This window comes from Anabrus simplex, chromosome 7 (assembly GCF_040414725.1).
Source record: "Anabrus simplex isolate iqAnaSimp1 chromosome 7, ASM4041472v1, whole genome shotgun sequence".
NCBI lineage: Eukaryota > Metazoa > Arthropoda > Insecta > Orthoptera > Tettigoniidae > Anabrus > Anabrus simplex.
In genome coordinates this window covers 115,399,137-115,416,424 of record NC_090271.1, presented here as the reverse complement: position 1 = coordinate 115,416,424, position 17,288 = coordinate 115,399,137, and the positions used below count along the sequence as shown (strand labels likewise).

The following is a 17,288-nucleotide window of genomic DNA, read 5'->3' as shown; positions in this document are numbered from 1 at the left end:
CATAATTAGATTCTAAATACTCCCAGGGGTGGGGTGACGGAACAATAACCATTAAGTACAAACTAACTTGGAAGTTAAGGATCATTAATAAGAATTTCAGAAGATACTAATTAAAATAACTATTTATTATTATGAAAACGTCACGTAACGGCGTATTAACGGAATCTGTACTTACGGAAGCAAAAGAAAAATTGAATGAAATAAAATTTAAGAAAATGAACTGTTACGCGGAGACTTGCAGTAATTTATGCAACATTAGAATACTTCCTTAATCTGTGAGAATCGGTCATTGTTTACATTCTTTTCGCTGTCTATAATTGTCTCGTTAAGATAGAAAGTGAATGATTGCAATTCCTTTTAGATAAAGTGGTGGTCTTCACAGATATAAGTTGGCCTGGGCTAGTCTCTGTGTGTTTTGTTTCCACACATTTCAACACCCTCTTTAAATTTTAAATATCTTCACAGTGCTTGGTACGGAAGATTTAACTGTTCCTTAACACCACTGCAATTACTCTATGAGATTTTTTTGCACTTACCATATCTATCATTTGTCTTTAAGGCCGAGTAAGGGCTTTTTTTCGAGCTCTTATCTCGTCTGTTATCTCACAATTTGTTTTTTTAACATTCCTAACTATTACTTCCATTTCTTCTTTTTCTTTGGGGGTGGTATGGGCCTGTACTCCAGTGAGGAAAGGAGGAACTACCAACCCGTGGCGCAAACCGTGCAGCCACTTGCATAGTTTGTGATGTTGTGTCACGGGTTATAGAATAACATCAAGTAAAGAAGACAGTTGTAACTCGAAAACTAATAACCATATTTATCTCAATTCTATTTAAATGGCAATATGAACCAACAGCAGAAAATCACGTTTGTGATCAATAGAAACATGAGGGTGGGATTTCTTAATTTGGAACAATATATTGGTCTTGAACTGTTGTTGGGAACTGTACATCTGGCATTAGAAACACGGGCATTGTAAATACAGGGGAGCAATTTTTATTTTTTAATCTGACATGTACTTGTCGAGAAAATGAAATATATTCAAACGTGCACCGTTTGCCAGCCGCATGTCGCCTGTTCGAAGGAATCACTAACCAGACGACCGAGGCCCGCCTACGTACAGAGTTCCAGCACTTTCTTCTGACAGGCAGCTATTTGCAATACTGTGCGCGTAAACACATCATGGCCGCACTGTCTTATATAAAACTTTTAAAATTTCCATAGGTAACAGGTAAATGAGAAATCGATATGCAAAGGCTTTTATGGGACCGCATTAATTCGAATATGGCGACCCAGGGCTTATGAATGATCTACGTTTGAAGACATTGCATTTTTTCGAGAGGTTTTTTTTTCAGATTTTGAGAAAATATTCTAATGCACTGAAGAAAAGATGCAATGGTGTTTAGTATAAGTCTGTAAATTACATTACAAACACGCGATAGTCACTTACCGAATACACCAAGACGGTAGTTTATGCTAACATAAACTATTCCTTTATTGATGAGGAACTGGGGACCTTGAAATTGGCGGTTGCCAGACCCCACTATGAAGCCACCTCCGTGGATCCAGACCATCACCGGTTTCAATGAGCCTGAGCCGGGCAGCTGAAACAATGCAACAGTTTAACTTAGAAGCAAAGAAAATGATTTCCACACTACAGGATCCTATCTTAAATTTTGACCACATCTTCATGATGACGAAGATATGATGGACTTCACACTCATTAGTGGGCCACCTAGCCGATGTTATGAAGATGTGCTTGGTTCACTAGGAAGGTCATGGGTTTGACTCCCCATCAGAACTTTAACGTTAAGGGCACATGGTAGAGCTGGGAATAAACTAAGCACAACAATAGATGTTTTTATGATGCTACCTTATTCCTATCCTATTACAGATAGAACACTAAAATCTTACGAATGCGTTTATACAGTAACCTAAAACAAAAAATATGGCAAGACTTATGCATTCATTTCAAAATAAATTAAACTTCCGAGTATAAAATATTAATTTTAATATGTTTTTCTCTAAAGGTACACTTTTATCTAAAACCTTGAATCAATTGAAGTAATATTTTTTGACGGTATCCACAGGGATATTAGCTATATAACAGGTGAAGAATATCTTGAGAATAAATAAAATGTTGATTAAAAAATATTAAATACTGTAAAAATTAGGAAAATATGGTGGTTGAAGTTTGATATTTTTATGACCAAGTTGTTAGGAAAATTAATATGATATATGACTATGTATGTAAATCTGTGTCTATAAATCATATGGATGAAGATTAGTTGCTCTACCTGGTTCATTTCTATAAAATGTGTACGTTAGATAAAAAAATGCATTAAAAATAACATTTACGTATTCAATTTAAAAATATTTTTCTGGAAATTAATGCATAAATCGTACCATAGTTTTGTTTTGGATTGAAGAAAATCTATGTAGTGCATGCGTAAAATTTGACTGTTCTATATGTAATAGGATGGGAGTAAGGTGGCATCATAAAAACATGGAAAACTGTGCTTACTTCTACTCCCAACTCTACCATGTGTCCTTAAACCACTTCGTCCATCTAAGCGCTATACTTATGAATAATGGAATTATTAACCATCCGCTTGTCCAACAGCCTCCAATCTCTCTGAGGAGGTAGCCTTTGCTTTGCTTTACTCTAAGGTTGCGCAAAAGTCTTACATGAACTTGAATTATTTATAACTTTTTTATGCAACAAACATACTTGCTCAACAAATACATTTTATGTTTCTCAGGTGGCTACCTTTCACTTCCTCACAAAGATGGGCTCTCTTTAAAAGCAGCTTTGCTAACCTTATCAAGTCTTTCTGGCTGTAACGAGTCAATTTCCCCTTGAATATTGTTCTCGGACTTGCGAATGGTTGCTAGCTTGTCGACGTATGCAGGCTCTTTGAGATGTCCCCGAAGGAAAGAATTCGACAGGCATAAGAATGAAATTCTGACTTAATAAGAAATGTTCAATAGCTTTCATTCACTGCTCGGTGCTCATTTTCACCATGGTACTTTCCAGAGTGCCCTTCAAAAATGCAGAATGAGAAGGAAAATGGCATTTGAAAAGGCAAACTTTATGACTTATGAGGTATTTCAACCCGTACAGTTCTCGCATGCCACCCTACACAATAGCTTCTCGTTCCTCTTCTTGGTTCGAACAGTCCTACTTTCGACCACGCTTGTTCAACTCTTGGGCTTTGATCTCTGCCCAGTATTGACGTATTTTCTGCCGGTGATACTCCTTTCTTTCACCTGTTCAGAGGGTAACTTTCTCTGGGGGTTTTCCTGAAATCCACGCACTTCTTTCAGGATGTGTTGTACAAACCGTCTATCTTGAAGATCCGATATTCCCAGTTTTTTAATGTCCTTCTCAGTTTCTGTCAGTCAAGTGGTGATTTTGGTGTCGAATCCATTGTTTTCGGTGTAACTGACATGAATTGTTACACTCTGGATACCACTTAAATCGAAGTTCAGCCTCCATCGGCGTGGGGGTTCAGAAGAGTGTGAAAAGGAAAATTTATAAAACGAACAAGAGACCTGCCATAGTTTTCGGGGTCCCTAGACTGGTGTCATTCCCAGTGGCAGTTGGAATCTTGTACATCACATCAATAGCGTGACACGTATATACGTACAGATATAACATACTTCTATTATTTGTTGAAAGAATCAGCTACTTACCAGACAATCTGTGGTGCCACAAGGAAATCAGTTTAAAGCAAATCTAAATAATCTCAAAACTTCAAATTATACACATAATATTACTAAACCTACAAAACTATCGAGCAACGTCACAATAAAAAATTACAAAAAATCACTTCGGACAGGTAATACAAATCCTAAAATTAAACATTCAAGTAAAGTACCCGAGCAGAGCCTAATTATAATTATAATTAAATGAAATCATTAAACTTAAATTTAATATTGGTATGAAGTATTCTATGCAGTAATAGAGGTTCCAGAGCATATATAGTTTTGTAGATTGAGTGGAGTCTTTGCTATATGTTACTGCATTGTGCTGCTGTTCACTCACCTCTGGCGTGTATACATTTAGGAAGAGGCAGTCTTCATCACTACCAGAGGCGCTTCTAACGTTGGCAGGCTGCTTGCACATATTCCCTTCCTGTAGTGCTTCCAGGGTCCCATTCCACGGGTCGGCATGGACAGGAGCCTGTCAGGAATATAAAAGACAACAAGGGAATTATCAACCAAATTATATAGATATATATGTTTTGTTGTTGCTAAGAAGGAAGCCATTCTTTCTAGTGTCGACTCAGAACTTAAAGACCTTTTTAAACAAAGAATTGTATAGTGTGTCGACGCTATACACACTATACCATTCCCTGTTTAAGTGTGGTTTCTTAGAGGTATGTTATAGTGTAATATTTATATTGAACTTGTGTGTTCGACAGACCGAAAATTTTTAAGTAACATCTACCAAGATCTGGCAAGAAAAGGGAGAATGTACCCGGGCTGAGAGTTCAGACGGTATGTCGCTGGCTTTCTGAACACAAGTTGTCGGTATCCACCCCGGCCCAGTTCGGAGGTAATTGTACGTGCTCAGTACGCCAGCCACGTGTTCATACATTTACTGGGAAGTGATTGAACTACGTTTATGATTTTCGGATACACTCAAGAATGAATTGATACAGCCCATTCCAGTAAGTTGATAGTGATTTGTTGAAGAATCCTTACGTGCAGATTAAGCAACAGTGCCGCCCATAACCCATTTGAATTCGCCTGCGAAGTGATCTGATTGGCTAAGTTCAGTAGTTGATAAAATGAAAACGGTGCGATCTATCGATTTATTTATTTCAAATTATTTATCAGCAAGGCCAACCCTCTGACGTTGACATGCGCTGTTCAGGTTGTATCTGACCATGCTGTACATTGTGTGTTGTGATGATACTGAGCTAAAAGAGGGTGAAACATTCTGTCGGATCCCAGGCAAAGAAATTTAATTCTGCTAGACTAAAATAAGCAGAAACTGCCCTCAGCTACGCAGATTTAATCAACAAAGTACACACAAACCTCCCTAATAATGAGAATGTTGTTGATATCTGGAGGAACCTCGTGAATGTCAAATAACACCAAGTGTCCACTCAAGGCTTAACTTCCCCATCCTACGGAGGACTCACCATCAACAGCATCATATGAGTATGAGCACTGCGGAGAGTTTTGGAATTAAACCAGGCTTTTAGCACGCAATCCATTGATTGATTGATTGATTGATTGATTGATTGATTGATTGATTGATTGATTGATTGATTGATTGATTGATTGATTGATTGATTGTGCCCTAAAAATCAACATCCCGAACCAAAATTTTGTTCTGCCAACGAGATTCGAACCCGTTGACCACGACGAAGAACTATCAAGTGTTTACTGGAGATGATTACTGGATCATGGAACGTTTCAACGTTGTACCAGCCTTGAGTACTAAGAAAGCTTTTCGATCAACTTACATAAGTATAGATTAGATACCATCGCTGTCCAAGATGAGAGATGTACAGGTAACGTAGTTATAGGAAAGAAGTATCAAAGAGTATTCCAAAGCTGTCACACGAAGGAACACATATTTGGAACTGGTTTTGTTGTGAATAAGAAACGGAAACAAATAATTTTGGATTTTTAATCTAAATCCCACAGACTGTGCAAGTTAAGAGTTGCAGGAAAGTTTTTAAACTATAGTCTCATCCGTGTGTATTTTCCAACTGAAGAAAAAGCGATGTAAAGAAAGAGTTGTTTTATGATATTTTGAATGAGCTACGTAGTGAGAACCGAAGAGGCGATTGAAAAATAATTTTCGGGGATATGAATGCATGATAGGACAAGAAGTCTTGATTGCTAAATACAGACTGCGTAGCGAGACAAATGAAGATGAGATCAGGATACTAAATTTCACCTGTAAGTTTCACTCATAAAGATATGCTTAAATTAACATGGAAATCTTCATACCTTTAAACAAATTGCCCGCTCGTAATAGAGACAAGACACGTGTCCAACTTGATGTGAGTAAGAAATTACCAGGGGTGGGGGGCAGGTATTCTTGCAAAAATGGCCTAGTTCTTGCAAAAATTAGAAGCAGAATATCTAATGCAAGTAAAGCACACAGATCAGAATCAAGAGGCTAGAGTGGCTGGACATATACTTCGTGTCACTGACGATAGAGTGAAGAAGAAGATACATTACTTAATACGATCCCAGAATTATTCCGAGAAGTTTGAAGAGCGAAGCTGAGGTGGGGGCAATGTGTGCGTCAGAATATCAGCATCCTGGTAATTAAGAGCTGGAGGAGTTTGGCACTGAACACGAAATACTAGCAGAATCTTCTTAGGAGGCCAAGGCCCGCAAAGTGCTGTCTGCCAATGGTGATGATATCTGAAATAGAAATGAGATCCCCAAGTCTAGGCAGCCGTAATTCTTACATTAACACAAGTGGGGTCCGCTTCTGCAATGTAGTGGTTAGTGTGATTAGCTGCCACATCCGGAAGCCCGGGTTCGATTCCTGGCTCTGCTACGAAATTTAAAAAGTAGCACGAGGTCTTGAACGGCGTCGACTCAGCCTCGGGAGATCATCTGAGTAGAAGGGAGGTCCTATTCCCACCTCAGCCTTCCTTGGATTGGTTTTCTGTGGTTTCCCACTTCCCCTTCGGGCAAATGCCGGAATGATACTTAACTTATGGCCACGGTCGCTTCCTTCACTCTTTCTTGTCTATCACTTCCAATCTTCCCATCTCTCTACAAGGAACCTATTTCAGCAGGTGAGGCCACCTGGGCAAGGCACTGGTCCTACTTTCCTATTGTATCTTACCGGTCCAAAGTCTCAAGCTCCAGGATATTGCCATTGAGACGATAGAGGTGGGATCCCTCGCTGAATCCGCGAGAAGAAAACAACCTGGAGAGTAAACGGATTAAGACGGAAAGAATTTTACCAATATAAGATATGCATGTGGTTTGTTTTATTAGAAATATATATCGAAATGTAGCAGTTATGTCTTAGAGAAAGTGACAAATAAGGGTAGAGACTGTCCCGCTGGGTTTTCATGGCAATGATGATAAACAGATATAGCGGCACAGACGTTTAAATATATACCCCAAAAATGCGCGAATCGTACCATATCTTATCATTCCGTACCAGTCTTTGCGTGCACTTTAGTAAGTTGTATGATTCTGCGAAGTTGAATTCTGAGAAGGTTCAGATGGCTGACTTCATTCCTATTCGAATTCCCTATTCCAGTGGTACCAAACTCAAAATATTTGGTATGTAATTCTCTAAATGTTAAACATCATGTAACTTCTAGCACAGTAGCACCACTATGTCGGGCGTAAGTTTCTCTATTCGATGATTCATGGATCAGTAGTCGATACGAAACATATACCGGAAATCTCACCGTTCTTGATTCCTGCATAATTATGTCCATAAGGGTCATAAGGAAACTGTTAGGATATCATTAATTTTTATTCAGAAAAAGATTTCCAGTGATAAATCCCTCGAGGCGTCGCAATTCGCATTCAGAAGACAAAATTGTCAATTTTTCAAATAACATTCAAACATCGAATTTTGGGCCCCTTAAAATATTACTCTTTGGGGATTCGGAAAATTTTGTTATTTGTATGTTTACTCATTTATGATTCTCGTGACCTCCGTGGCATTTTCTTTAATGCTTACATCGCTGCTATAGCTTCGCCATCCCGGACGATCGGGTTTCCTCAGGGTATATTGGAAATATAAAACGGCGAAAGTCTTCATGTTTCCTATCCATCTGGTCACAGTCCTTCCCTCTGGTCTAATGCCCTCCACTTTCCCTTCCATTATCTTCATAAAATTTTCTCCACGTCTTCTCAACAAGTGTCCAAATAACTGAAGTATTCTTTCATTCATACTACAGGACAGGAATTTTAAAAGTCCTGAATAGTGGATGCATTGGTTCTTCTTGCGGTCCAAGCCACACGTTGATTTCTACGCGAAAATTTCCATTTTAGTCGTCTTAATCACATTGGTAGCCTATATCTTTCGGATTCGGAGCTAAAACCTCTAAATCATTACTTACTTTAAAGGCACCCTCGCCACGTGAACTGAAATGAGGCCCACTGAGTGTTATGTTTCTTCTTATGTCCCTCAACCTTTGCAATCGAATCTCCAGTTCCGGAGCTATTAGTCGTAATATGAGGACATGATTTCGTTACACAAGTTTCGAATGTGTGTAGCCTCTTATAGAAGTTGTCGTGACAAAAGGAATCCACCACTTATGAACGAGTTTTGTAACAGCAAATGTGCCTGCCTGAGGACATGAGCGTTAAGGTGTCAAGTTTTTACGGTCTGAAACATTGGTTGTCCGATTCGATTCTCGTTGATGGAAAAGTTTGCGCGATCACAGTGTTGACCAGAAGGGAAGGAGAGATGGTGGTACACAATATCTAATTACTAGATGGGAGCCAGATCTCTCCGCAGTATTCATATCAGTTTGCGACCTATCGGTTTTTCGTCCGTTTGATGGGGAACTTAAGCCTTGAATAGACCAATTAATGTTATTTGGCAGGAGTAGGCTACATGCTGAAGGAAACCCATAAACTTCGTTATTTTTTTAAAACGCATCAACTTTCCTTAAATTTATAATTCAATGGCACACTGAAGAAATATCACTATTGTCCTGTCAGTTTCTTACCTTAAAACGGAGATTTCCTACCGGTGGTTTACCGTAAGGTATGCCGAGGAAGCTGTAATAAGGAGAAAGATTATCTGGAGTAACCCTCTTGCCTTTCAGAGCACCCTGCGGCAGTGTTATGATCGGGTATTCGTCATCAGAGAAGACTTCCACCAGCTGACTGGTAGCCAGGACGAATAAAGTCCAGAGTATCACTGTTGTGCCCTTCATTTCTAAACTGTGCAGACCACAGGTCGCTTACAGTTATATGTAGCTGACTAAGCACTCCTGATTTAGATAAAGTGATGATAATATTTACCTCTCAAGAACTGAATCTCAAGTATGTGGGCAAGGTTTCATTTCTTCGATAATACACTTCGAGCATAAGAGTTTGTCTTATTACACTCTTGAAAAAAGATTAGCATTCTACATGCCTCATACTACCTTCATCTACTGGCCTACCAATGGCTACCAATATTTTTTTTTTTTGCTAGGGGCTTTACGTCGCACCGACACAGATAGGTCTTATGGCGACGATGGGATAGGAAAGGCCTAGGAGTTGGAAGGAAGCGGCCGTGGCCTTAATTAAGGTACAGCCCCAGCATTTGCCTGGCGTGAAAATGGGAAACCACGGAAAACCATCTTCAGGGCTGCCGATAGTGGGATTCGAACCTACTATCTCCCGGATGCAAGCTCACAGCCGCGCGCCTCTACACGCACGGCCAACTCGCCCGCTACCAATATTAAGGAGTGTGTGTGTGTGTATGTGTGTGTAGATAAAACCCAGCATCATTAACACCAATGTACTTGTCTGGGTTGCTTACTACTGTATTAGGCCTGAAATACACTTGCAGCAATTTACGGTCGAAACGGACAACACGCGCGTTTTACCAGACCCTGTAACTGAACTCAGCACGCTTTGCTAAGAGCTGGTACAACTCTACACGACTTATTCTTTAAATTGTGGCGATCGATTAATGCTGCTATATTTGAAGTAAAAGAAGTAAATCCTTACATATTACATTTTAGTCCCCAAGTATCACACGTTTAGAGATTTTTAACCAGAAGGTTTTAAGCTGCTACTTGGCTGAAAGGGACCTGTGCATTCTGTTGAACGCAGTATACAGTTGAACCTTATAATTTCCTTATAAAAAGACTACTGCCACCTAAACAGATAGTATGAAGATATTGACGTGCCATGTAGTCGGAGTGTCAACCTCAATCATACTGCGTCTCATGTCATCAGCTCCTCACTATGTCTGATGTGGCTTAGTAAACACATTTCAGTCCTCAATCCGGACGTTATACCTCGGACGGTCTGAAAATTGAAACCGAGGGCCTCGAGTAGGAGGCAGACACGCTGCCCCAAACTTTACTGGCCACATTGGACCACTTGAGTCGTTCAACGTTCACATTTCTTTTGATGGTTGTACTGTTTGTTCCTTGTGATCTGCTCAGTACTTTTGAATCACTTAAATATTCATGTCCCTGCGGGCACGCGCTCTCAGCACATCTTCGAGAAAAGGCTCTGTGGCCGTAATTACCTGTTTAATAGTCCTCTACCAAGATTTCTGCGTGAGGGGCATATGGTTTGTTCCCAATGTAACAATACTGTGATTGAATAACTGGCTTTCCAATTTTCATTAAACATTGAATATCTACCTATCGAGCTATCTGAGTATATATTACCGGATGGGTTGTCTGTGCGGTTAGGGGCGAGCGGCTGCGAACTTGCATCTAGGAAATAGTGGGTTCGAACACCACTGTCGGCAGTCCTGAAGATGACTTTCCGTGGTTTCCAATTTTCATATCAGGCAAATGTCGGGGCTGTTCCTGAATTAAGGCCACGGCCGCTTATTTCCCAATCCTAGCCCTTTCCTATCACATCATCGCCATAAGACCTAGTCTGTCTGTGTCGGTGCGACGTAAAGCAAGTTGTAAAATTTTTACTGTGTAACTAAAATATATTGCTTGTATGTTACATGTATACTTTTGTTATTCTACTTTGAAGCGAAAAGTTGTTTTTTTTTTTTTTTTTTTTTTCCTTTTCTGTATGAAAACAATTTCCTGTAAATTTATTGTAAATGGTTGTACCGTAGAAGTACATACATGAATGAATAAATTCGTTCCTATCGTAAGTTTCTAAGTTCGCCTAAAATCGCTATAGCCTTTCTATGTGTCATTTCTGCCGAAAATTTGTGAGTCGTAAGACAGGTGATCATTTAAATTCTGTTCTCTGCATCTGCTATCTCGCTTCAAACTTTTATGAGATCTTGCTGAATTTCGTAGATCATTGTTCTGTTTACTCTATATTCTATTACTTTTCATACAATTAAACTAGTAATCGTATACGTCACTTACTGTTAAGTTGATAAGGAATTGTGTCAGGAAATACCTCGAACTGCTGACACTCACAAGTACTTTCCCTAAGAAGTATCTACGAAATGATGCACATCAATCGTCCTGTCAAGATTTCCCAATAAGATAATCAGCTATGTGGGAAACGACATGGAAAGGAATGTGATTGTAGCGGGAGATCAGCATTTACCAGATGTCAGTTGGGAAGGAAATGCGAACGACAGGAAGCATGATCAACAAATGGCAAATAAGTTAATATGGGAAGGACAGCTGATTCAGAAAATGATGGAACCAACGAGAGGGAAAAATATCCTGAATGTGGTGCTGGTAAAACCAGACGAGCTCTATAGAGAAATCGAAGTAATAGATGGTGTTAGTGATCACGAAGCGGTTTTTGTCGTAGTTAAAAATAAAGGTGATAGAAAGGAAGGTCTTAAAAGTAGGAATATTAGGCAGTACCATATGGCTGATAAAGCAGGCATGAGGCAGTTTCTAAAAAGTAACTATGATAGGTGGAAAACGGTAAATAATAATGTAAACAGACTCTGGGATGGGTTTAAAGCAACTGTTGAGGAATGTGAAAATAGGTTTATACCTTTAAGGGTTGTAAGGAATGGTAAAGACCCACCTTATTATAATAGAGATATAAAGAGACTAAGAAGGAGGTGCAGAGTGGAAAGAAATAGAGTTAGAAATGGCTGTGGAAGTAAGGAGAAATTGAAGGAACTTACTAGAAAATTGAATCTAGCAAAGAAGGCAGCTAAGGATAACATGATGGCAAGCATAATTGGCAGTCATACAAATTTTAGTGAAAAATGGAAGGTATGTATAGGTATTTTAAGGCAGAAACAGGTTCCAAGAAGGACATTCTGGGAATAATTAATGAACAACGGGAGTGTGTATGTGAGGATCTTCAAAAGGCAGAAGTATTCAGTCAGCAGTATGTAAAGATTGTTGTTTGCTAGGATAATGTCCAGATAGAGGAGGAGACTAATGCTAAAGAAGTATTGAAATTTACTTATGATAACAATGATATTTAGAATAAGATACAAAAGTTGGAAACTAGAAGAGCAGCTGGAAATGATAAGATTTCTGGGGATATACTAAAGACAATGGGTTGCGATATAGTACCATATCTGAAGTACTTATTTCATTATTGTTTGGTTGAAAGAGCTATACCAAATGAATGGAGAGTTGCTATAGTATCCCCTGTGTATAAAGGAAAGAGTGATAGACATAAAGCTGAAAATTACAGGCCAGTAATTTTGACGTCCATTGTACGTAAGCCTTGGGAAGGCATTCTTTCTGATTATATTAGACATGTTTGTGAAATAAATAACTGGTTCGATAGAAGGCAGTTCGGTTTTAGGAAAGGTTATTCCACTGAAGCTCAACTTGTAGGAATCAAGCAAGATATAGCAGATATCTTGGATTCAGGAGTTCAAATGGACTGTACTGCGATTAACCTGTCTAAAGCATTTGATAGGGTGGATCATGGGAGACTACTGGCAAAAATGAGTGCAATTGGACTAGACAAAAGAGTGACAGAATAGGTTGCTATATTTCTGGAAAATAGATCTCAGAGAATTAGAGTAGGCGAAGCTTCATCTGACCCTGTAAATACAATTGTAAGTATAACAGTGATCATTAATCACATTTATATTGGTGACTAAGTGATTCCAGAGCTCTCTGTCTTTATTTTACCTTCCCCATCGTTTCATTCAGTCGGATATTAATATTAATTACCCCTCCTCACATCATTCTTAATAAATTACGTTTATAACACACAGAGTTAAATATAGAAGAAAGATTTTTTTTTTTTTTTGCTAGTTGCTTTACGTCGCACCGACACAGATAGGTCTTATGGAGACGATGGGATAGGGAAGGGCTTGGAGTGGGAAGGAAGCGTCCGTGGCCTTAATTAAGGTACAGCCCCAGCATTTGCCTAGTGTGAAAATGGGAAACCACGGAAAACCATTTTCAGGGCTGCCGACAGTGGGATTCGAACCTACTATCTCCCGATTACTGGATACTGGCCGCAGTTAAGCGACTGCAGCTATCGAGCTCGGTATAGAAGAAAGAATATTAATGTTAATCTAAAAGAATGTTAAGATAACCACCCAAACCCCATGGCACTACAGCCCTTGAAGGGCCTTGGCCTACCAAGCGACCGCTGCCCAGCCCGAAGGCCTGCATATTACGAGGTGTCATGTGGTCAGCACGTCGAATCCTCTCGGCCGTTATTCTTGGCTTCCTATACCGGGGCCGCTATCTCACCGTCAATAGCTCTTCAATTCTATTCATAAAGGCTGAGTGGACCTCGAACCAGCCCTCAGGTCCAGATAAAAATCTCTGATCTGGCCGGGAATCGAACCCGAGGCTTCCGGGTAAAAGGCAGGAACGCTACCCCTACACCACGGGGTCAGTTTGTTAACATAAAGCACAGATAAATAACAACTTCGTTGTAAATGTTCCAATTATCTGTAGCCATACTAAGGCTAGCGTACGACATAGTAGTCTTGTTATATACCTATCACTCCTGCTTTTCTAAAAATAATTTGTAGTTTAATTCAATATCCTTCTTTCCCTGAAATTAATTAGTAAGCTTTGTAAAATTATATTCCGTGTTAAGAAAGAGATGTTGATCCTGATTACAATCTTTGCTTGCAATGTATCATTAGTGGATTTCGAATTAATTTACTGAAGAGTTTGTTGAACTTATCAGAGGGTTGTCTTGCTTGCGGAACTTTTTTTACCCATAATGCCTTGTTTCGATGTTATTACTTTTGGGAACGACAAGACGTACCATTCACCGAGCTATCCTAGAGACCTCATGTTTAATCTGTATAAATCTTCCTTATGGACCATTTTATTGCCTTTCTTCTTACATGTCAGCGTACTCCCTCATCGTTTTTAATGTTGAAGTTTAACTTTCCTGAAGACTTTGTATTTGGCATAATTACAGTCATTGTCATCATCATCATCATCTGTTTACCCTCCAAGGTCGGTTTTTCCCTCGGACTCAGCGAGGGATCCCACCTCTACCGCCTCAAGGGCAGTGTCCTGGAGCTTCAGACTCTTGGTCGTGGGATACAACTGCGGAGAATGACCAGGACCTCGCCCAGGCGGCCTCACCTGCTATGCTGAACAGGGGCCTTGTGGAGGGATGAGAAGATCGGATGGGATAGGCAGGGAAGAGGGAAGTAAGCGGCCGTGGCCTTAAGTTAGGTACCATCCCGGCATTCGCCTGGAGGAGAAGTGGGAAACCACGGAAAACCACTTCGAGGATGGCTGAGGTGGGAATCGCACCCACCTCTACTCAGTTGACCTCCCGAGACTGAGTGGACCCCGTTCCAGCCCTCGTACCACTTTTCAAATTTCGTGGCAGAGCCGGGAATCGAACCCGGGCCTCCGGGGGTGGCAGCTAATCACGCTAACCACTACACCACAGAGGCGGACTACAGTCATTGTTCGCACTATAATGTCCTACTTTCATCATACGCGAATGCTTGTCATTCAAATCAATGCAATCTTCATGATCATAAATCCTCTCTAACATTCGTATATCCCTTTTTATTAGTCCTACCACATGATTATCTGAATCATTATTCACATAAGACAATTTTAGAACTAAACGTGACTTCTCTCTCTCTCTCTCTCTCTCTCTCTCTCTTTTTTTTTTTTTTTTACGTTGCATCGAAACAGATAGGTCGTATGGCGATGATGGGACAGGAAAGGACTAGGAGCGAGAAAGAAGCGGCCGTGGCCTTAATCAAGATACAGCCGCAGCATTTGCCTTGTGTGAAAACACGGGAAACCATCTTTAGGGCTAACAGCAGTGGGGTTCGAAACCGCTATCTCCCGGATTGAAGCTCACAGCTGCGGGTCTCTAACCGCACGGTTAACTCACCTGGACAGAAACGCGACCTCAATCTCTACATACATTTGGCCGTATTAATAGTTGAGATCACGTGATGAGGTTGTTGAATGTATTTCTATTGGTGGCAAGGAAAATGCACCTTTGAAATTACACTTTTCTGTGGATAGTGTCATTTTTGAGAACAAATTCTATATTTTGTATCTGCCTTAGTAGGAACTGTGGGATTTATGACGCAAAATGAAACTTGTAGTCGATGAAGATTTTATTCCCCAATACATCAACAACTCAAACCTCTCACTAACAAATATTGGATAATACGGTATGTATTTTGTATCTGTACTCCTTGTGTGTTTTATAGCCCTATAACTATGATGTTGGACAAATAAACGGGAGGAATAAGACTATGAATCTACAGATAAACACGAGATAAGCAAGAGATATTTATATTTAAGTCGGGGATAATTAGTGACACCATGAGAAACAATAAGGGCCTATTAGAAAACAAGCAGAGATAACGAGCTACACAGAAATCTGAAGATGAATGTAATTAAAGTGACTCAAGGAGGTACGAACGTCAATGAATATGCACTTTCCCAACAGCATTATAGCTTGCAGATACCTTGATGTCAATGTCATACTAATTGAAGTAGAATATTACTGCACACACGGTGCACCAATAGACATCATACGTAAACAATAAAACATACTCTTCGTGAATTGTTTTCTAAACAGATAGCATGTTTATTTCAGTATCGTAACCGTGTGTGAACATACCCGTTTATGTGTCAATTGTAGTCCCTCGAGGCCGTGCGGTTAGGAGCGCGCATCTGTGAGCTTGCATCCGGCTGATAGTGTGTTCGAGCCCCACTGTCGGCAGCCCTGAAAATAGTTTTCCGTGGTTTCCCGTTTTCACACCAGGCAAATGCTGGGACTGTATTTTAGTTAAGGCCACGGCCGCTTCCTTCCCACTCTTAGGCCTTACCTATCTCACCGTAGTCATAAGCCTATCTGTGTCCGTGAGACGTAAAAAATGTAAAAAGAATAAATAGTCCCTCGAGATAGCTTTTTAAATGACCAAATTTGATCAAAGTTTACCTGTGTGTACTATTCCCTTCAAGTGGCATAACAGATAGAAACCAGATGGTTGAATTCTGAAGATTGAGGATGTCACAACCTCGCGTCACGGTAAAAAATCAAAGAACTCTTGATCAGTTTATCCATTTGTACATATCATAATATCTGAAATAAACTTTACCACTTCCCCTTAAAGGAAAAAGATCAGTTCATTTTTTCTAGTGGTTTAAGGTCGCACTAACACATCGAAAGTTTTCGGCGAAGCAGGGGAGGAAAAGGCCAAGATTGGGAAAGTAGAGACCGTGGCCTTAATTAAGGTACAACCTCAGCATTTTCCTGGTGTGAACAGAGGAAACCAGGGAAAACAATATTCAGGGCTGCCGATGGTGGAATCCGAACCCACCATCTCCTGAATGCAAACTCACAGCGGCGCGACCCTAACTGCACGGCCAACTAGCGCTATAGAAAATTTCATCTAGCTGCATATGTTCCAGTATCAAGATCCAAGGAAAGAGAAATAAGTTAATTATTTAGTTGCATAATATTCTGTACTCAAATATCACTCTCCCGTTCCCGGCTAATGTTGGTCCATGTTTGAAGACCGATATATTCATGGCACTCTACTTCGCTCTGAACAGCATATGAGAGAACCGTAATGAACACTGCGTGGTCATTGGCTTGAGATTCCGTCCTCGGCGCCCCGAGTTCATTTCACGGACGGGTCGAGGGATTTCAATCTCGAACGGTTAAATTGTTAGGCTTGGGAACAACATATTTGTGCTGTTTCCAACACCTCGAAAACTCATACACCATACAGTACTCACTACATTGCAATAGAGTAACACGCAGTTTCCCATACACAGCATATCCCACTCACCGTCGTTGGAGGTGATTCTGATAACAACGGCTGTACCAGGCTAGCATTAGCGACACAGAATTAAAATTAACATTCGTTTTGAATGTTTTGTCCACTGGTTAGCCCCTAGCTGGAATAATCCGAAAGTCATTTGCTGTCATCGAAGGTGATGATGATAATAATAGGCCTAATAATAAAATAATAATTTTTATTATTAATGTTTATTTATTTATTTCTTAATCCGTTTACAAACCCGGGTTGGTTATTCCCACGGACTCAGCGAGGGATTCATCCTCTACCACCTCAAGGGCAATGTCTTGTAGCGTGAGTCTTTGGGTTGGGGGATACAACTGGAGAGAAGGGCTAGTACCTCACCCAGGTGGGCCTCACCTGCCATGCTGAACAGAGGCCTTGTGGGGGTATGGAATGATCGGATGGGATAGACAAGGAAGAGGA

General features: G+C 40.2%; 1 protein-coding gene across 1 annotated transcript in view; it reads right to left on the bottom strand.

Moving 5' to 3' along the window:
* LOC136877175 (juvenile hormone esterase) overlaps positions 1–8,895 on the bottom strand; it is a 29,509-nt gene extending 20,614 nt beyond the window's left edge. The window contains exons 1-3 of the mRNA XM_068228723.1: positions 8,686–8,895; positions 4,050–4,187; positions 1,452–1,605 (exon numbers count right to left, since the gene is read on the bottom strand). Coding sequence (XP_068084824.1) covers positions 1,452–1,605; positions 4,050–4,187; positions 8,686–8,895 — 502 coding nt within the window. The remainder of the gene's footprint in view (positions 1–1,451; positions 1,606–4,049; positions 4,188–8,685) is intronic.
* Positions 8,896–17,288: the final 8,393 nt, after the last annotated feature.